This window comes from Phascolarctos cinereus, unplaced genomic scaffold, assembly GCF_003287225.1.
Source record: "Phascolarctos cinereus isolate Bilbo 61053 unplaced genomic scaffold, phaCin_HiC Scaffold_5;HRSCAF=322, whole genome shotgun sequence".
In the NCBI taxonomy this organism is placed as follows: Eukaryota; Metazoa; Chordata; class Mammalia; order Diprotodontia; family Phascolarctidae; genus Phascolarctos; species Phascolarctos cinereus.
The window spans coordinates 110,600,505-110,622,076 of record NW_027555958.1 but is presented as its reverse complement, the minus strand read 5'-3'; the positions used below and the strand labels follow the sequence as shown (position 1 = coordinate 110,622,076).

General features: G+C 35.7%; 2 protein-coding genes across 2 annotated transcripts in view; one reads left to right on the top strand and one right to left on the bottom strand.

The window, feature by feature from the left end:
* Window positions 1-14,062, top strand: part of PEX3 (peroxisomal biogenesis factor 3) — a 45,690-nt gene extending 31,628 nt beyond the window's left edge. Inside the window, exons 10-12 of the mRNA XM_020972502.2 lie at window positions 8,402-8,524; window positions 11,838-11,934; window positions 13,128-14,062. Coding sequence (XP_020828161.1) covers window positions 8,402-8,524; window positions 11,838-11,934; window positions 13,128-13,211 — 304 coding nt within the window. The 3' untranslated portion in view covers window positions 13,212-14,062. The remainder of the gene's footprint in view (window positions 1-8,401; window positions 8,525-11,837; window positions 11,935-13,127) is intronic.
* A 5,920-nt stretch (window positions 14,063-19,982) lies between these two features.
* Window positions 19,983-21,572, bottom strand: part of FUCA2 (alpha-L-fucosidase 2) — an 18,481-nt gene continuing 16,891 nt past the window's right edge. The window contains exon 7 of the mRNA XM_020972501.2: window positions 19,983-21,326. Coding sequence (XP_020828160.1) covers window positions 21,186-21,326 — 141 coding nt within the window. The 3' untranslated portion in view covers window positions 19,983-21,185. The remainder of the gene's footprint in view (window positions 21,327-21,572) is intronic.

Here is a 21,572-nt window from a genome sequence, read left to right as displayed (position 1 = left end):
GAACTATCTCATAGGGAAAACAACTGACCTGAAAAATAGATTGAGAAGAGATAATTTAAGAAACACTGGAGAAACTGAAAGAAATGAATAAAAAAAGCATAGATATTATATTTTTGGAAATCATAAAAGAAAACTGTCCAGATATCTTAGAACTAGAGGGCAAGGTAGAAATTAAAAGAATCCACTGGTCACCACCCCAAAATGAAAACTCAGTAATATTATAGCCGAAATCCAGAGCTCCTAGATTAAGGAAAAAATACTGCAAGCAGCCAGAAGGAATTTAAGTACCAAGAACCACAGTCAAGATCACAGAAGATTTAGTAGCCACTACTATAAAGGATCTGAGAGCTTGGAATATGATATTCCAAAAGGCAAAGGATTTAGGCTTACAACCAAGAATAACCAACCCAGAAAAACTGAGTATAATCTCACTGGGGAAAAACTGGATCTTTAATGAAATAACAGACTTTGAAGCATTCTTGGTGAAAAGACCAGAGCTGAGAAAAAATTATGACATTCAGACACCACAGAAGAGAAGTATAAAAAAAGGTAAGCATGAATGAGGAATCATAAGGAACTAAACCAGGTTAAACTATTTACATTCTTTCATGGGGAGATAGTATATGTTACCCTGCACATGTATATCAATATCAAATTGCCTTCTCAAGGAAGGAGGGAGAAAAATTGGAATTCAAAATTTTTTTTAAAATGTTAAAAATTTGTGTTTACATGTAATTGAGGAAAAAATAAAATAAAAATCAAATGTAAAAAAAAAAGAAAGAAAAACAAACCTCTGTTCTGCCCCTGACATTTCTTTCTTTTTTTTTTTATAATGGATGCAGATTTATTATTTTACTGCTAAGAAGGAAGGAGATACAATCTCCAAATGTCACCTCCTATTCTTGCCTCATATATTTATGAGGTTAATTATGTGCCCCATACCTTTAAATTTTTTTCAATTATTTATTTATTTATTTTGAGCTTTCAATATTCACTTCCATAAGAATTTGTTTTAAACTTTCTCCCCCTCCCCAACACGGCATACAATCTGATGTAGGCTCTACATATACATTCATATTAAGCATATTTTCCCATTAGTCATGATGGAAAAAGAATTAGAACTGATGGAGGAACCACAAGAATGAAGCAATAAAACAAAACAACGAAAGGAAAGCAAATAGTATGCTTCCATTTGTATTCAGACTCCATAGTTTTTTCTCTGGATGTGGATAGCATTTTCCATCGTGAATGTTTTGGAGTTCTCTAAGATCTTTGCATTGCTGAGAAGAGCTAAGTCTATCAAAGTTAGTCATCATACAAAGTGGCTGTTAACTGTACAGTGTTCTGGTTCTGCTCATTTCACTCAGCATCAGTTCATATAAGTCTTTCCAAGTTTTTCTGAAGGCCACCTGCTCATCATTTCTTATAGCACAATAAGTATTCCATTACATTCATATGCCACAACTTGTTCAGCTACTCCCCAGTTGATGGGCATCCCTTCAATTTTCTTGCTATAAATATTTTTGTACATGTGTGCCCCTAACATTTCTCATGGAGTTGTCAGGCATCTCCATTCCTCAACTCTTTCTGAAGCCATGCTGACACCATCTTCCAGGTGAAGGTTCCAGGTGAAGTCCTCCTATAAAGGAGGATTCTGGCAAGAATCTTGCCAGCAGTGACTAAGAGACCCCCTTGTGATTGTCACAAGACAATATATTTCCTTTACCTTTATAGAGATGGACAATGGAGGCATCTTACATCTCCTGGGCGATAACCTCCTCTTGCCATGTAATGAAGAAGATTTCAGTCAGCTTTTGTATTAGCAGTGGACCCCCACCTTTTAAATCTCAGCTGGAATAGAATCAACACCAGGCACTTTACCACAGAGAGAAGCCTAATGGTATTCAAAACCTCTTCTTCAGGTGGAAATTTGGCTAGAGAATGACTGATTTCAATTTAGCTAAACAATCTAGTGGCCTCCGCATTGATTGAGGACAATCTCCAAAACACTATAGATGTGTTCAGCCTATCTCTCCAGGATCATATCCTTATCACTAATCAATGTGGCTCCATTAGCAATGAGTAATTGAGATGTACCATAGGTCTTTGGTCCATAAATACCCTTCAGGGCATCATAAAAGCAGTTTGGATTGTTACTATGAGTGTGAAAGTGAATTTCATCTGCCTGCATCTCTCTAGGCTTCATTTGCAACTTGACTTTTGATGGAGTTAAATTCTACCTTCTTAGAGGCAGATGAACTATCCTCCTGACAAACTGTGGAGTTTTCATTTTTTAATCTAGCAGCTTCTGAATTTCCCCATCATTTTCATCAGACAGTCTTAATGTTTGTGAGTGTTCTGGCCCAGATGAGTAAATGCAGTGCTGTACATCAAATCTCTGAAAGCTGCCCACTCCTTTTCTGCTCCATTGTTGCCAGTCTTGTGACGGCTCAGCTTTCCCTCCAAGTTAGCAAGCACTCTAATCTGTTGACATTAAGTCATCTGGTAGGGGCCTTGGGGCCATCTTGCCTTGGGGCCACTGCTTTTGTTGAATGCAGATATTTAGCTTGAGAGGATAAGTCTATAATCAGTCCAGCACTCTAGCACACATCACCATGTCACTTCTCCTTGCAGTGACATGGCCTGTTAAATGCCAGTGTTTGCTGCAAGGGTACATTCACAAAGTTTTATTGCGTTTAGGTAAACAGAAGACAGTGTTGATGATGAGAAGGTCATACGATGCACAAGTCTTAAGTACTAAGTGCCATTGCTGTTGCTGTTTTCAACTCCATTCCTCCCAAGGACTCCCTGCCATATCTGGTAGTCCCTACCTACTCTTTCATTAAAGTCATCCAGAGTTATAAGCTTCTCCTCTTTCAGCACGTTGATGACAAACATTTAAAATGAAAGTTAAAGAACAATTAATTATAATACCATGTAAACTATTTTAAAAATAGCTAAAGAAGTCCTACCAAATTCTACAACATAAATATTGTCTTGATACCTAAACCAGGGAATCAAAACGGAGAAAGAAAATTTTATACCAGGGGTGGGGAACTTGCGGCCTCAGGGCCACATGTGGCCCTCTAGGTCCTCAGGTGCAGCCCTTTGGGGCAGATAAGTGGCGCAGGGATAGAGCACTGGCCCTGGAGTTAGGAGGACCTGAGTTCAAATCCAGCCTCAGACACTTGACACTTACTAGCTGTGTGACCCTGGGCAAGTCAAAAAAAAAAATTTTTAAATCAAGTGCAGCCCTTTGACTGAATCCAAACTTCACAGAACAAATCCCCTAAATAAAAGGATTTGTTCTGTACAATTTGAACTCAATCAAAAGGCCATACCCAAGGATCTAGAAGGCCACATATGGCCTCGAGGCTGCATTGCAAGTCATGTCATCATCTCCTTGATGTCATGGTCTTCTTCTGGAACAGACAACAAACCACACACACACACACATCCCCACCCCTGCTTTAGACCAATTTCCCTAATGAACATTGTTGCAAAAAATTTAAATAAAATATGTTCCAAAGAGATTATAGCAGTATGTCTCAAAGTTTATATACTATAATAGGCTAGATTTATACCAAGAATGCAAGGCTAGTTTGATATTAGGAAAACTGTAAGCATAATTGTCCATATTAATAACAAAAATACCCACAACAATCATAATTATTTCAATGAGGCAAAAAATAAAAAGCTTTTGACAAAATACCCATTCTTGTTAAAAACACAAGAAAGCATAGGAATAAATGGAGCTTTTCTTAAAATAAGTAGTATCTAAAATCAAGACAGCATTATCTAAAATGGGAACAATGTAGAAACTTTTACAATATGATCAGGAATGAAGCAGCGATGTCCATTACCATTTATGATTCATTAATGTACTAGAAATGCTAGCTCTAGCAATAAGAAAAGGAAATTAAAGGACGAAGCATAAACAAAGAGGAAGCAAAACTAGCACTTTTTATGCCTGATATGATCATTTACTTAGAGAGCCGTAGAGAGTCAACTAAATAACTGACTGAAGCAACAACTTCAGCAAAGTTGCAGGATATAAATGAAATCTGCAGAAATCTTCCACATTTCTGTATATTACCAACAAAATCTAATAGGAGGAGAGATGTTCTATTTAAAATATAACTACAGACAATATAAAATACTTGGAGGTGTAGCTGCCAAGACATACATAGAAACTTTATGAACACAATTACAAAACACTCTTTACATAAAGGCAGATATACATAATTAGAAGTGTATTAATTACTTGTGGTTAGAGTGAGCCAATATAATGGAAATGACAGTACTGCCTAAATTAATTTATTTATTCAGTGTCATGCCAAACTACCAAGGACTACTTTAATAGAACTAGCAAAAATAGGAACAGAATTTATCTGAAGGAATGAAGTGTCTAAAATATCAGGGAAATCAGTTTTTTGGAAGGGTAAAAAGGTAGCCTATCAGTACCTAATTTCAAAGTATACAACAAAACTATAATTGTCAAAAAAATTTGGTACTGGATAAGAAATGACATATTGGTCAGTGGAAAAGATTAGGTTCACAGTGTGCAGAAACAAGTCATTACATATTGATAAATCTAAGTATCCCAGCTTATTGGCCCAAGAGCTTAGTATTTGACAAAAAGTTATTGAGAAAATTGTAAAACAGCCTGGCAGAAACTAGTTGTAAATCAACATCTTACACCAAGATGAGATCCAAATGGGTACACGACTTGGATTTAAAAGGGTGACATTATAAGCAAATTAAAGGAATATGGAAAAAATTGCCAGTGAGATCTCTGGAGAAGAGTTCATGACTAAATAAGAGATAGAGTAGTGTACAGCAGTAAAATGGAAACTTTGGATTACATGAAATTAAAAAAAGGTTGCTCAAACCAAACCAATGTGGCTAAAATTAGAAGAGAAGCAAGAAGTTGGGAAAAATTATTTGCAGCATGTTTCTCTGACAAATGTCTCACTTCTAAGATCTATAGGGACCTAAGTGAAATTTCTAAGAAAAGAGCCATTCTCCAGTTGATAAATGGTCAAAGGTTATGACTAGGCAGTTTTCAGAAGAAGAAATCAAGCTATCGATAGTCCTATCAATAGCCAATGTTCTAAATCACCAATAATTAGAGAAATGCATATTAAAGCAACTCTGAGGTTCTACCTCATACTCATCAGATTGGGTAAGTTGACAAAAAGACAGAAAATGACAAATGTTAGAGGGGTGGTGGGAAACAGGTTCTCTAAGCACTCTTTGTGAAATTGTGAACTAGTCCAACCATTCAGAATTATGCTCAAAAATCTATTAAACTATGCATAACTTTTGAGCCAGAAATATCCCTACTAGGTCTGTATCCCAGAGAGGTCAAAGAAGGAGGAAAAGGACTTATATGCACAAAAATATTTATGACAGCTCTTTTTGTGGTAGCAAAGAATTGGAAACAGAGAATTCACATCAATTGAGGAATGACTGAACAAATTATGGTATATGGTTGTGATTGAAAACTGTTGTGTATAAGAAATTATGAAAGGAGATGGTTTAAAAAAAATCTGGGAAGACAATATGAACTGATGGAGAATGAAGTGAGTAGAACCAAGAGAAAAGTTTATACAATAGCAACAATATGTCATATCCAGCATCTTCTGACTCTTCTGTAAGAAAAACATTCATAATAGATAAATATGAGGATTCTGAGTAGTCTGTAATTCTTTGACCTGTTTCCACCTTGCACTGAAGTTACTAAATAACAAGAGTTTTATATTGACTTGTTTTGAAGGATTATGCCCAGTTCTTTATAAAAATTTTTGATCTCTACATCCTCTACAATGGATATTAAACCTAAGCTGCAATTATCCTTGCTTGTATTCATCATGAATCCTGTAGTATGAAATGATCAAGAATTCCATGAAATGATCATTCTTATTGCCTATGTACATGATGAAACCAACTGTGCCAGCTTCTTTTTCTTTTTTTTCCTTAAATATTTTCCCCAATTACATGTAAAAATAATTTTTAACATTTTTTTAAAATTTTGAGTTCCATATCCTCTTTCTCCCTCCCTCCACCCCCATTGATAAAGCAAGCAATTTGATATAGGTTATTCATGTGCAATCATACAAAACATATTTCCATATTCATCGTGTTGTGAAAGAAAACACAAACCAAAAAAAAAAAGCCAAGAAAGTTTTTTTTTAAAGTGTGCTTTGATCTCAATTCAGACTTCATCAGTTATTTCTTTGGAGATAGACAGCATTTTTCATCATGTCTTTTCAAATTGTCTTGGATCTCATAGTGCTAAGGATAGCCGTCATTCACCCCTGATCATCATACAGTATTGTTACTGTGTACACTGTTCTGGTTCTGCTCATTTCACTTTGCATCAGTTCATGTAAGTCTTTCCAGGTTTCTGTGAGAGTTTCTTATAATAACACAATAGTATTCCATCATAATCCTATCCCATAACTTGGTCAGCCATTTCCAAGTGGATGGGCATCCCCTGAATTTCTAATTTTTTGCCACCACTTAAGGACTTGCTGTACATATAGGTTCTTTTCCTTTTTGTTTTATCGTTTTGGGATACAGACCTGGTAGTGGTATTGCTGGGTCAAAGGGGCCAGCTCTTTTTCTGCCTCTCTAGGGCAATCTGTGAGCTTTCCCCACACATAATCAAAATTTCCTTTTATCTCCTGGTTTCATTTATCAAGAATATTTCCATATTTATCAAAGTAATAGTTATTATACTTAGTGACATCTATATATAGTGCCTTAGGGCAGCAGTGTCAAACTCAAATGGAAACAGGGCCACTAAACCACATGTAAGGATGCCTGGGGGCCTCATGGTGACTTAGAAAACCACATATCAACATTATCTATATTCTATTATATATTTATTTGTCTTGTTAAATATTTCCCAATTACATCTTAATCTAGTTTAGGCTACTTTCAGGAGTGTTGTGGGCCATATGCAGCCTGTGCAGTTGCATGTCTGACTAATAGCTCATTTTATCTAATACTTCATTTTTTCTGCATAGAAACTTCGTGAGATAAGTGCAGTAGGTGCTGTTATCCTTATTTGTACATCAAAAGAAACTAAAATTGAAGAAGCTTAAATAATTTGCTCAAGGTTATCCAGCTAGTGAGTATCTGAAATGGAATCCAAACCTAAGTCTTCTAGACACTTAGTCGAGCATCCACTATGCCATATAGGTTATCTGGTTCAGTTCTTTTAATACTTTGCCAACTTATTGGCAATAGACAAAGATCTCATATCATCCTAGACAAGAGAAACAATGCACACAAAAGTATGGAGGTGAGAAAGTATAGGGCATACATGGAAAATAGTTTAGTTATAGAAAAGAGTACATGGAGTAAAGAGGGATTATAAGACAGAAGCTTTGAATGTTGGGTGGTGAAACAGTATGAACTTTATTCAGTTGGCAATGAAGAGACACTGGAGAATTCAGAGCAGAAAAAAAATTACTAATCTGTGTGTAAAAAAGTTGAATTTGGTTGTGACATGAAGGACAGACTGGATAGATGAGCAAGTGAAGGCAGGATGATCTTTTGGGTGGCTGTCCAGATGAGTAGTAATAGGGACCTTTATTGGGGTGAAAGTTGGAGTACATAAAAAAGGCTACAGATTAGAGAGATTATAAAAGCAGAGGTAGAAGAAAGGACTTGGTAACTGATTGGATATGAAAGAGAGGTTAGAGAAAGAATAGTCAAATATAACATTGAGCTTCCAAACATGAGAGATTAGTTGAATGGTAATGTCACTGATAGAAACGGTTAACTACCACTTATCCTCTAGACTGGATAAACCCATCCTTAACCATTGTTAAGGTCCCAATTATTATTTCTTTAATTGCTTTGCTTTTTGAAGCCTTGCTAGTTTCACCATATTATCTCCCTCTTTTAAATGGAGACACCAAAAATAAAAGCAGTGTTAAGTAGGTGTCTTTTACCATTCACGATATCCTGTTTTATTAGTTTTTCTTCAAACTTGAGTACTATTACTAGTTGTAGTCTGTATAATATAAACATCTTTATTCAGCCATAATCTAACAGTGAATCTAATAGACCAGGAGAATTTCCTGAGGTAAACAACATTGATACTGTGATGTCAAACTAAATTCTATAAATCAGTGAATAATATAAGGAAAGATGTGTATGTCTTTTTTCTGTGCCTGGTACATAAAAAACAATTTATTCATATTACGTTTATTAAAATAACATTGATTTCTATGGGTACTAATACATAGAGGTTTAATAGAAGTCATTATAAATTTGAAATTGATACTGTTAGCTGTTGATTATGATCATATTTGAGACAATTTTAAAAAATTCCTTCTATATAATACAGGTAAATATTAACCTTTTTTTTTTTAATCTTACACAGTCCAGACTTTAGTACTGTTTTGAACACCTGCTTAAACAGAGGTTTCAGTCGACTTCTGGACAATATGGCTGAGTTTTTTAGACCTACTGAACAAGATCTGAATCACAGTGACTCTATGAATAGGTAAGATCATTATTTAAAAAGTGTTTAATAATCACAATAAGATAACGTGCTTTGAACACTAAAAAAATTATTACGGAAAAGTTTTATTCCATCTTAAGGAACTTTAAAGACATACTAAATACCTTCGTATGTAAAATTAGAGTATTCCTTCAGTTGAATTGAAGTCTGCTAAGCCAGGGGCAGCTAGGTGGCGCAGTGGATAGAGCACCAGCCCTGAAGTCAGGAGGACCTGAGTTCAAATCTGGCCTCAGACTAAACACTTGACACTTACTATCTGTGTGACCCTAGGCAAGTCACTTAACCCCAATTGCCTAAAAGAAAAAAAAGAAAAAAAAGAAATCTGCTAAGCCAAAGACTGGAGTTCCTTTGCAGAAGATTCTGTATAGATTAAAGATAATATTAGTATTTCCCCCAAAGAAGCTTTTCTATAATATAATAGGTGGTTAGGAAGCTATCTTTCTATAAGCTACCTTCCAGTGATCTCTCTGGGAAGCAGTATAGTTTAGTGGAAAGAGCACTGACTCTGGGGCCAAAAGACCTGGGTTTGAATTATTGCTCTAATGCTAAAGGTATCATAAAAATATTTTATATCTCAGGGTAGGTAATAATTTTTCTTTCCTTTTTTAGCTTTTAAGTTAATCAAAGCAAGTAATTTGCTCTCTACTAACCACATATTGCCTCAGATAGAATTTTGTACACATTAGGCACTGAATGAACATTAACTATAAGAAATTTAGAGTTTCTTTCTAAAGTTCTCAACACCTGCTTTTAAATCTATAATAGTATATTTATTTTTATTGTGTACTATGCTATAAAAACTACTGTAAATTCCATTGATTTAGTGTTTGTGTAACTTGAATAGTCTTTTTTTAAAAATCTCACCAGTTACAATTAAATATAAGAAAAGCTTTCTGAATTATTGGAGATTTTGAAAGAAAAGTTGTTTTGTTTTTGTTTTTTAAAAAAGTGCTTATGTAACTGTAACTAGGTTAATAAAAGGTGGACTAGTAGAGTTCCTTATGGAGATATATTTTAATGAATAGCCACATGTTAAGGATATGATTCATGTTTGTATTGGGTTTACCCTAGATTGCCACTGAAGTCCCTTCCTACTCTACTGATGACTGATTCTGTAATTAACATGGTAATTATTTTGTTGTAAAAATATTGCTTTTGAAATACTGCTAAAGCTATTTCAAAGCAACTTAAGAACTTTAACTATTTCCCCAAAAATTTTATTTGCATATTTTACTTAACAAACCCTTTCTTTATAGATAACATAAAACTAAACACCAAGATTGGCCTGTCAAATCACAATTTCCCACTTAGTGGAGTTCTACTTAATATGTTTTACTATAGTATCTAAATAGCAAACCATTGACTGTATGTATTTTCCTTGTAACCAGATTCATAACATAATTTGTAACCATTAGTATTTCTGAGTTGGGTAAGAGGCTGAGCTGGAAGATTTATAAGATTCCTTCCAACTTAAAATATCTTTGACCTTACAAGACAATAGGAAGGTAAATGTGGTAGTGAGATTTTAAACCCATTTTGACAAGTTAATGATTGTTTTAAGGTCAAGATCTTAGATCACAGGATTCTAGATTATAAGTTTTATAATTGTCATCTAGTCCACCCTCCCCCCCCCAATTTGGTAAATGAGGAAGTTGAAGTACAGAGAGGTTAAATAAAGACACATAACTCCAGGAGCATGCAAGTAGTGAGTTAGCAGAGCTGGGATTCAAACTCAGGTCCTCACACTCCCAGCCCAATGTTCTTTCCTCAAAATTTCTTAAGGCACTTTGCATAGATCTATTCTTTGCCCTTATATTTTACCTCATACTTACTGATGTCTCCATTAGATTGTAAAGTCATTGAGGGCAAGGACTGTGTTGTTTTACATCTTTATATTCTGGAGGTCTCACACAATACAGTGCCTTACACATCATAGGCACAGCAAATACGTACTAAATGAGCTTAACTATATATCATTCATTTGCCTACAGATCATCTAGTTGTAATCTTTTCTTGCCAGAAAGATTGTTTCATTTTTTGCTATTAAGTTATATTCTTCTTTAAGGTAAAGAACTGTGTCTTACACTTCTGTGTTCTCCATAATGCCTAGAATAACAACCTGCACCATAGTGGACACTAAATAAATATTGATTTAGAGAGGAATAAATACTATCAGAGAAATATCATATACATATCATTATCGGAAGTGGCAAAAGAAAAGTTAAATTAATATAAGAATAAAGTTCTGCTGCTATTTATAATTTTAGAAAATCCAAAACCCAATATGACACTTTTTCATTATAGGAGTTTGTTGTATAAATGTAAATTGACCATATTTATGAAAATTCAGATAAGAAGTGAACTATATATAAAGTACCAATTCTATAAACTGGTCTTCAAGGCTTATTTATATGTACTCAAGCCTCCTATCAACTCCCTTTTCCACTTATCAGATACTACTCCCCTGTTCAAACCTATGTTTTGTTTCAGCCAAACTGTTCAATGCCTTATGCAAATATTCTTGACGGGCTCAAGCCTATCTCTTTTGTTGAAAAGTCCTCCTTCTTCATTTCTGCTTGTTTAAATCACACTCTTTGAATACATAGCTCAAGACCTCCACTACAGAGCCTTCCATGACTTGTTGCAGTTTCAATGAACGTTTCCTCTTCCTCTTGCACTCTGGAATCTGGCCAGACCAACCTTCTCTCTGTTCCTTTCACATGACCCTCTCTCTCCTGTCTCCTGGCCTTTGTACTAGCTGTGTCTTATGCCTAAAATGAACTCTTTTCACCTCTCTCCGTTAAGATGAAGCTCGGGCACCATCTTTCTCATGAAGTCTTTCCTGATGGCCCCAACTTCTGGTGCCGTCCTTCCCAAACAACTTTGTATTTAATTACTCGGTCTGTATATGTGTGTAGGTTATATTAATACTGCACAGTACATTTTTATATGCACTTATCACCCCTATTAACATGTGAACTCCTTTGCACTCAGAGTTTGTGCCATTCTTTGTTCTTATTTCTTCAGCACCTGTCCAGAACAGGCTTTTAATAACTATTGTCTGTTGACTCATTACTGGAAACTTAGTGTATGCTGCCTTGTATCATTGTTCATTCTTTTATGTCCATGTCTTTTCTCCAGTGACATTTTGAATTTCTTGAAGGTAATGGACCTGTCATAACTTTTTTATATCCCCAGCACCTAGCACAGTGTTTTTGATGAGAACATTGTAGTCTGTTTTTTCCTGTCTTGGAAGATGACCACACCAAATAATTCTCCTTGTGGTTTTCCACAGTCTCTCCAGCGTCAGCCTACCATTAGCTAAGATAATTCCAATAATAAATGGACAGATCCATTCAGTTTGCAGTGAGACCCCTAGTCACTTTGTTCAGGTAAGAAGCACGTTTTCTTGGCACCGTGAAATAAGAGTGTACAGTAAGTTGGGGATGTTACTACTGAATTCATGTATCTAAACAGTATTTCTTCTTATAGTATAATATGTTTTTGAAAGCTATAAAACACAGTGAGGGGTAGGCCGCTGCTTTTGAGTCAGTACATATTATTCTGGCTAATTTGTGAAATTTGGGAGTGAGTCTCATGGTGTTTCTGTAGGACATGCCCATTGGAATACAAATTGGATTAGGTGTACCATAATGGTCAATGGAATTCATGTTAGCATTGGGAGTGATCAATAATAATTTACATTTATATGTAACTTTTACTGTTTCCAGAGGGCTTTACATGTAGCACCCATGATCTAACAAAATTAATATTGGTGTTCATTTTTAAGGGAAATCCTGACTGCCTAGATTAAATTCCTCTAAAGCAGGGTTCTCAACTTTAGATCTACAAACTTCATGGATTTTTTTTTTAGCTTTTTGATAATTGTATTTCAATATAGTTGGTTTCCTTTATGACCTATATATATATATATTATTTTATGCACTTAAATACATTCTGAAAAGGAGTCTGTGACCAAGCCAAAAAAAAAAGCTTAAGAAATCCAGATCCAAAGTAACCCAATAATTTCTAGAGTGTTCATGTATCCTATCTTTTTTTTTTCAACAATAATTTCTGTAAGTTAGTACACCAAATCATTTCTGAAAAGGGTTATTATAAATTACTGGAAATAAAATCTTTGTTAATATCAGGTAATTTTTTGTGAGGTTTTTAACTTGGAAAACTTTACTCATTTACTAAAAAGATCAAGCCTTATGAATTATAGCAGCTAATCTAAGATCAAAGAGATGGAGAAAAATTACAAGATAGGAATGTGTTTTATCCTATTATGATGCAAAAAGGGACATGGAAAAACCAATATAAAAATTGCAAATACATTAAAATAAGGGAGAACTGGTATTTCTTTGTGTCAGCAATTAAATTTTTTAAAAAAGATTGCTCTCAAGTCATTTCAAATATTTTAAGAAGTCATATTGTTACAGACAGCTCAAAACCCCATGATGTCATTTTAAAATCAGTTTACTGAAAATTCATTTAAATTTTTTGGGTTTGTTTTCCTTAAGCACTTGTTGGTGCTTTATTTAAATTGAGTAAGATTTTAACACTGCATTGTCATCTCTATTAGGACCTATTGATGATGGAACAAGTGAAAGACTTTGCTGCTAATGTGTATGAAGCTTTTAGTACCCCTCAGCAACTGGAGAAGTAATTCTCTTCTTCAAGATAAACCCCAATGAAGTCCACTTGAGTGGAAAACACATACACACACTGCATACAGATCAAGTATTTATGGTGCAATGATTTGTTACTGAAATTCCCATTAAAATTGTTAATCAAAATATTATTTCATAATATGATAGAATATTTGGCCTGTTAAAAGTGTTCATTTGAAAAAAAATCATCCAACTGCACCAGTTGTTGACATTTCTGTGTGCTTAATGTACACACAGTGGAATTAGCATATTTGTATCCTTTCACCATTAATATCCTTTTAAAATTGCTCTTATTAAGAGTTGAGTATACCATGGTTATTAGTATCAAATCTACTAAACAACTAGTTTAGTTATTTTTATAATATGTGAAATACAGTATACTTTAATGTTAATACCAAGGAATATTTGTTTGGGAAATAAATGATGGGCTCGGGTAATAGTGGAGTCTAGAAATTTTGCTATTTAATATAAAAAAAAGTTGTGCAGGCTATAGTAAAAAGGAATGGATCAGCCTTTTTTCCCAAGTTACCATTCAAAAAAAGGTCAACTACTCATCCTCAAAAAATGCACTGGTAGAGGACTTTTCTCCTTTATATGAAAATCAGTGAATTTTAGCTATTTATCAGATATGCCTGACCAAAATGTTAGGTGTTCTCTGTCTATCAAGCCTTAGAAAATTATATTGAATTAGAAGTTAAAATTGTATTGATGCTGTTTACTAACAGCTCTTGTTATTACACAATTGTTGTGAACTTGTTTGTAAATATTCTTATTAATTTACTTTGTATTGATTTTTGAATCCAGTGAATGTCTGTATTGCAATAAAGTATTTTAACGTAAAATGTGATTTGAGTTAAACTTTTCCGTTCCTGATCCGCTTATTCATGTTATTAATATGAACAAAATTGCTTTTGGGGGCTAGGTTTTTTAAGCTCAATTTAGCTTCGTTTTGACTGGCAAATTGATTAATACCTTTTCCTAACTTTGTGACAAAATAGGACAGATTACTGGATTTTGAATCAGAAAGACCTGAGTTCATATATCACTTCAAATACTTGATAACTATGCATACTCTTGAGCAAATCACTTAACTTGTGTTTCCTCATCTGTAGAATGGAGGTGATAATAGAACTTATCTCACAAGTTTGTTGAGAGGATAAATGAGATAACATGTATAATGTTTTACAAACTTGTAAATGTTTTACAGCATCTTCCAAAAGTCTTAGCGTGGTTTTAAGCTTTAATAATTTAAATAGCCATTAAATTAATAAGCTTTAATAGCTTAAAATTTGACTAACACTTTTGGAATACTTTGTATAAATGCTAGCTATTATAAGCTATTGCTCAAGGAACAGACTTTTCAAAAAATGAATTGTGCATGCCTGTCTACAGTTCTGTTCTTTATTTAGAGATAGAGTACAAATAAATGAGCTATTTTTTATATGACATGATGCAAACTGAAATCTCTTAATGGCATTTGCTATTCTTATTCTGGTTAATGACAAACTCATGAAAGTAGCTATGGACTTGAAAGTAGGAGAGTTAGGTTCATATCCTGCCTCCAAAGTTTACTAGCTGTGTGATCATAGTTATTAAACTTAATCTTTCAAAGCTTTAGTGTCCTTGTCCATTAAAAAGAGGTGCTATCATTTGGACTACTTATCTCACCGGATTGTTGTGATGGAAGAGCTCTGCAAACCTTGAAGTGATTTATGTGCAGATGACTAGCCATAGGTAGAAATTCACTTTTGAAGTGGTGAAGAGCTGGACCTAGAATAGTCATAAATCATTTCAAGGCACTTTAGCACAGTGGCGTGCCCCAGAAGTCTGTGCTTGGCCTTGTGCTATTTAAAATTCTTACAAATGACTTGGGTAAAAATCATCACTATTCCCCATATATATGTTCTCTTTCTTCACTGCGCCCAGTGTCACCCGGTCTTATAATCCAGTTTCCCTTCTCTTCTTCATAGAATACATCTTTCCAAGACTCAGCTCGAGTGCTGTCTCCTACATGAGACCTACCCTCATCCACCCAATTGCCAGTGCTCTTCCACAAAATTACTTTGGATAAAATTTTTATATATTTTGTTTACCTGTGTATACATCATTCTTACCCACCTCTAATAAAATCTAAGCTTCTTGAGGACAGGGATTGTTTTACTTTTGCCTGTCACAATGTAGGTGCTTAATAACTTCTTGTTTCCTTCCTTCCAGTTTTGAGTACCACCCTTTTAGAAAGGACATTGGTAAGCAGAAGAGTATCCAGAAGAGGGCATCCAGAACAGTGAAGAGACTTAAGTTCATGCCAAGTGAGAACTGGGTGAAATACATGGGGACATGTTTAGCTTTTAGAAGACTCAAAGTGGGAGGCATAATCACTATCTGCAGGTGAAACACAAAACAGATAAATGAATCTAGACTTATTGTTGTGAAAAAACTTCCTAACAATTAGAGGTATCTAGAAGTAGAATGTGCTGTCTTGGGAAATAGTGAAAAACCTCAGTGGAGGTCTTCAAGAAAATTCAGTCATTGAGCATTTATTGATTGATTGCTTTTTGGTGAGGCAGTCAGGATTAAGTGATTTGCCCAGGGCCACACACCTGGTATGTGTCAAATGTGTGAGACTGGATTTGAACTCAGGTCCTCCTGACTCCAGGGCTCTATCCACTGTGCCACCTAGCTACCTTTCATTGAGCATTTATTAAGCACCTACTATGTATTAGGTACTGTGGTATACAAAGGAAGGGCAAAAATAGTCACTGCTCTCAAGAAGCCCACAGTCTAATGGAAGAGACAATATGCAGACAAGCTGTAAATAGGGTAAACTGGATATAGACTCAGAGAAAGCACTGAGATTAAGGAGGAACAAGAAGGCCTTCTTTCAAAAGGTGGGACTTTAGCTGAGACCTTAAGGTTTCAGAGAAGTTAGGAGATTAAAGTGAAGAGGGAGAGCATTCAAGGCATGGGAGACAAGCACTGAAAACCACCAGAGTTGGGAGATAGGAGTTGTCTTATTGGAGGAACAGCAAGGAGGCCAGGGTCACTGTATAACATAGAAGGTGTGCAGGGGAGTAAGATGTAAGAAGATTGGAAAGGTCAGAAGGGACCAGGTTACTAAATATTTTAAAAGGGAATTTATATTTGATCACAGAGGTGATAGAGAAACTCAAGTTTATTAAATAAGGAGATGATATGGTCAGACCTGCATTTTAGGAAGATCAGTTTGACAGCTAAGTGGAGGATGGATTGGGGATGATGAGAGACTCAGGGCAATGAGGAGGTTGTTGCAATCATCTAAATATGAGGTGATAAAGACCTGCAACAAGGTAGTCGCAGAGTTAAAGGAAAAGTGAGACCCTCAGTAGTAGTAGGAAAGTTAGAAGGAGGGGAGGGTTTGGGGGGAAAGCATGAGTTCAGTATAGACACTTTAAGTTTAAGATATCTTAAGGATATCCCATTTGAGACAGTTGGAGAAGCAAGACTGGAGGTTAGCAAAGTGGTTAGGATTGAACAAGTAGATCTGCGAGTTATCTTCCTAGAGATGATAATTGAAATCATGGGAGCTGATGAGATCAAGTAAAATAGTATAGAGGCAGAAGAGGGTCCAGGATGGAGCCTTGGGGATCCCCACAGTTACCAGACACAATGTGGGCGAAGATCCTGCAAAGGAGACAAAGAAGTCATCAGACAGGTGGGAAACAAACTAGGAAATGACAGTGTCACAAAAACATAGAAGAGAATTTCAAGAAGAAAAAGGTATTCAACACTGTCAGAGGCTGCAGAGAAGTCAAGAAGCATGATAATTGAGAAACAGCTATTTGATTTGTCAGGATCAACAGTAACTTTGTAGAGAGCAGTTTTAGTTGAGTGATGAGGTTGGAAGCCAGATTGCAAAGAGTTAAATAAGGAAAGCACCTATTGTAGACAGCCTTCTCAAAGAGTTTAGCCACAAAAGGAAGGAAATAATAGGACAATAGGTAGCAGAGACAGACATACCAAGTGAAAAGCTGTTAAAGGATGGGGAGACATGGACATGTTTGTAGGCAGTAGGGAAGCATACAACCACTTTTCAGGTACATCGTAGAAGTGATTTCTTTTCAGGTATGGGATGGCCTGTATGGACACTAAAGTACCTTCTGTCTCTGAAATTCTGTGATTTTGTGAGCCCAGGCTAGTCCAGAAGCTGAGTAAGGAACCTTCAAGGGAAAGCTCTTCTCCAAAATCTTAAAATTAACTAGGGGAGACTATGAGATCTAAGTAGATCAAAAGATCGAGGTCAAAGAAAGAGGAAAAAGGAACCACGTGTACAAAAGTTGAAACATTTTAGAGGCAGCAAAGCACTGAAAACTAAGGGGGTGCCCATTAATCGAAATATGGCTGAACAAATTATGGTGCATGAATGTAATAGAATGGAATACTATTATACTGTGAGAAATTATGGAGGGAACACTTTCATAGAAACCCAGGAAGACATGTTATGAACTGAGGCACAGTGAAATGAACAGAATCTAGAAAACAATTTATGCAATAACATCGTAAAGACAAACAACTTTGGAATACTTAACTCTGTTCAGTACAATAACCAACCACAATTTCAGAGGACTCATGATGAAATATGCTCCCCATCTCCTAATAGAGGTGATGGACTCAGGGTATAAATTGAAACATTTTTTTTTTGACATGGCTAGTGCAGGAATTTGTCTATACACCTTTGTTACAAGGGTTTTATTATGGGTTTTTTTCCCCCAGTTGGGGAGGTAGGGGGAAAGTGGAAAGTAGAGATTTTTGTATGTTGAGAAAAATAAAATTTAAGAAAAAGGAGGTCATGCCCTGATGATGAAAAATGTTATCCATCTCCTGATAGAGGTGATTGTGGACGTAGTCAATGTGGAAATTTGTTTTGTTTGACTATGTTTATTACAAGGGTTTTATTTTTCTTGGAGGGGAAGGATGTTAGGAAGAAAAAATAGATGCTTCATAATTGAAGAGATTTAATTAAAAATAACTAGGGAAACATTGGAGAAGAGGGTAACCTTCTCTTGACCGTGAGAGACCAGGACAGATATACCTGTGTGTGTCTTGACCTGTGATTTCATTGGTACAGAGCACTCCCAGTGAGAAAGCTACCTCCATCAACACAGCACAGATTTGCAACTGTTCTGCAATTCCAAGTCTCAGAAAGGTAGCTGAGGAACTGAGAGATGACGTGACTTATCTGAAGTGGGATTTAAACCCAGTTCTCCCCAACTCCAGGGGTTTATGAGAGTGAAGGCAGAATTATTTTTGAGCAGAGTCATGTGTGTGTGTGTGTGTGTGTGTGTTGTGTGTGTGTGTGTATAAATAATGGCTTGTGAGTCCCTTCTTATATATCGAGGACAGCCAAATTGTACCTAATTTAGCATCTGTTTGTTTTGGGGTTTTTTTATTTGTTTGTTTTTTGGCTAGGCAGTGGGGTTAAGTGACTTGCCCAGGGTCACACAGCTAGTAAGTGTTATGTGTCTGAGGCCGGATTTGAACTCAGGTCCTTCTGAATTCAGGGCTAGTGCTCTATCCACTGCGCCACCTAGCTGCCCCTCATAATTTAGCATCTGGGGAGAGTATGAAACACTAAATAAGTGTGTCTTGATCAATAAGAACATAGGACTGGTAATTGGATCAAAAATCACCTGGAATGGTTGCCATCTATAGAGAAGACAACTAGACTACAAAGGATATGCTTGAAATCAACTAGCCTTAACTTTAAAACATGGTTTCAAAAAAAATTTTGTGTGAGTGGGTCTCCCTGTCTCACCCAGATTGTATAGTGATCAGCACAGAATCATTAACCTGCTCCATTTTTCTGATCTGTGCTAGTTTGCCCCTTGACCAGTGGCCCTGCAATCCTGCGGGCTCACTATATTAGTATCAGACAGTGTAGAGATCCTATTGGCTTTAGCCCTACTGTAGCTGAGGTGTCTCCTCAACTCCTAACTCTCTCCCCACCAAATCCAATCTGTTGCCTGTCAGTTTTACTTCTGTAACATCTCTCATTTGTAACATCCCCCTTCTCTCCCTTGACACTGCTACCATGTTATTGCAGGCTCTCATAACCTCATACCTACACTATTGTAGTAGCCTGCTAGTTAGTCTCTGTGCCCTGACTCTCTCCCCATTCTGGTCCATCCTCCACTCAGCTGTCAGAGAGACCTTCCTGAAGTGCAAGTCTGACCATGTACTCAAACTCCAGTGGTTCCCTATCACCTCTAGGATCAAATATAAAAGACTTCCCCGTAATTCCAGGGCCTTCTCTCTGGTGATTATTTCCCATTTAGCCTGTATATAGTTTGTTTGTACATAATTGTTTGTATATCATCTCCATTAGATTCTGAGCTCCTTGACAGCAGGGACTGTCTTTTATTCTTTTGTGCTAAGCCAGCGCTTAGCACAGTGCCTGGCATACAGTAGATGCTTAATAAATATTAATTGACTGTTTCCTTCTACATGGCTGTCTTTTCTAAATTGACAACAAAGTACCTCAGGGTAATTTGAGGAAAAATGAGACAACAGCATAATATGTTACCTGTACTTTTCTGAATAAAGGTGCTACATAAAGTTATTATAATAAAATTTTGTTTTTCAGTATGATTTCCCAGTTTGTATTTATCTTTCAAGTATTTAAAAGGTCTTTATAGGGACTGAACAGTTAATATGTATTTTATTGTTTTCTCTGGGTTATCCACTGAAAGCAATATCAGGTCAATAAAGACAAGCATTTATAAACATCTAAAAAAATTTTAAGCTCTTTATTGTCTTATACACTCCCACACAAAGAGAGAACTAAAAATAAACATAGTACCTTCCCTTACTAATAGGTTTTGCCTAGAAGATTCCTTGTCAAACAAAAAGTTGGCAACACCTTATGAGTGGACAACTGTCAACACTAGTTCCTTCCCTGCCAAAGCATTTTTATGATGTACTATAAATTTTTTCACAGTGTTTACTGTAAGGAGAATACTGTTATAAGGACTTTGAGGGAGAACAAATTAGTATTTATGAAGTGTATCCCAAAATGTACTCTAATTCTTGGCATTTTTTTTGACATGGTCTTATAATTACCGGTTGTTTGTGAAAACCCAGACAACATTCTTATTCTTAAACTAAAATACAGCAGTATATTATACTAGAATGTCTTAATTATGCCTAAAGCCAGAAACTCATTTAGGAAAAAAATAACTCCATGAAAACAATGGTACAAAATAATATTCTTTTCATTACAGTAACTCTCTGGATAGACAAATTATAAAGTTGCCAGTAGCTGATTTATTTGATTGATAATGGGCAAATCGAAAACATCTAACATTCAAAATGAAGCTTTATCTCTAGCTATTCACTTTAGTCCAGTCAGCAACAAAAAGTAGTAAGTTCTTAATTTTCTTCTTGAGTTAATAATGAACCTATGTCAGAATGAAGTATACTTTTTCTGATCACAAGATCAGAAAAATAGCCTTCTTGGTTTCTACCAGAAGAGTTACTGATTAGGTCAGAAATTGGGCCTTAAATTAGCCCTAGATGATCTTTGTCCAGAGGATTAAAGCTAAGAAAAAATGGTGAAAAGCAAAACAAATTACCTGTACATGATTATAATCACCTGATTTCTAGGTTATCCACTGCCAGCTCATTTGAGGAAACAAATACCACCTTTACAATCCTCCCCCTTCCCTCCCACACACACACAATCTAATGTGAGCAAGTCTCTGATGACCAAGCATGTCAGATAACTGAAGCAATTAATTGGGAAATTCAGGGTCCAACCCTTATCAGCCAGATAATTACTTCTACTCTGGTTTACTCTGGCTATTCTCCTGGGTCTCCATTTTGCTTTTTGAACTGAACATGAAAGGATTCAGTCTTAGGTTCATTTGTAGCAGGTTCCTCTTCCACAAAGAGCAGAATGTGGACAAACCTCAAACTTGAGAATGAGTCTGCATCATTCACTTTACATTTTTCATTTCTAGAGACCAGCCCCATTTACATGGCATTTCATCAACGGTTAGCTCTGGAAGTTCCACCACTATTCCATGATTTGGCAAAGAAGTCCATTTAAGTGGATATTCATAACCCAGTAATTTCACCTGCAATTAAGTTTAAAAAAAAAGTCACCAAAGCACATTGCTTTTATTCATCTGTTTTCAGTTTCGTTATTTTTATTTTAATTTTTCCTTTAAAAAACACCATACTTATTGACAGGAAATGATAATTCTTCCATCCACCTTAAAGTAGACATTATGTATCTGGTAATAGTGCCAGGTTCCCTTGGTGAATTCTTATTAGTAATTTAATGTTGCATCCTAAGTTCATTAAATGAGATGTGTACTACT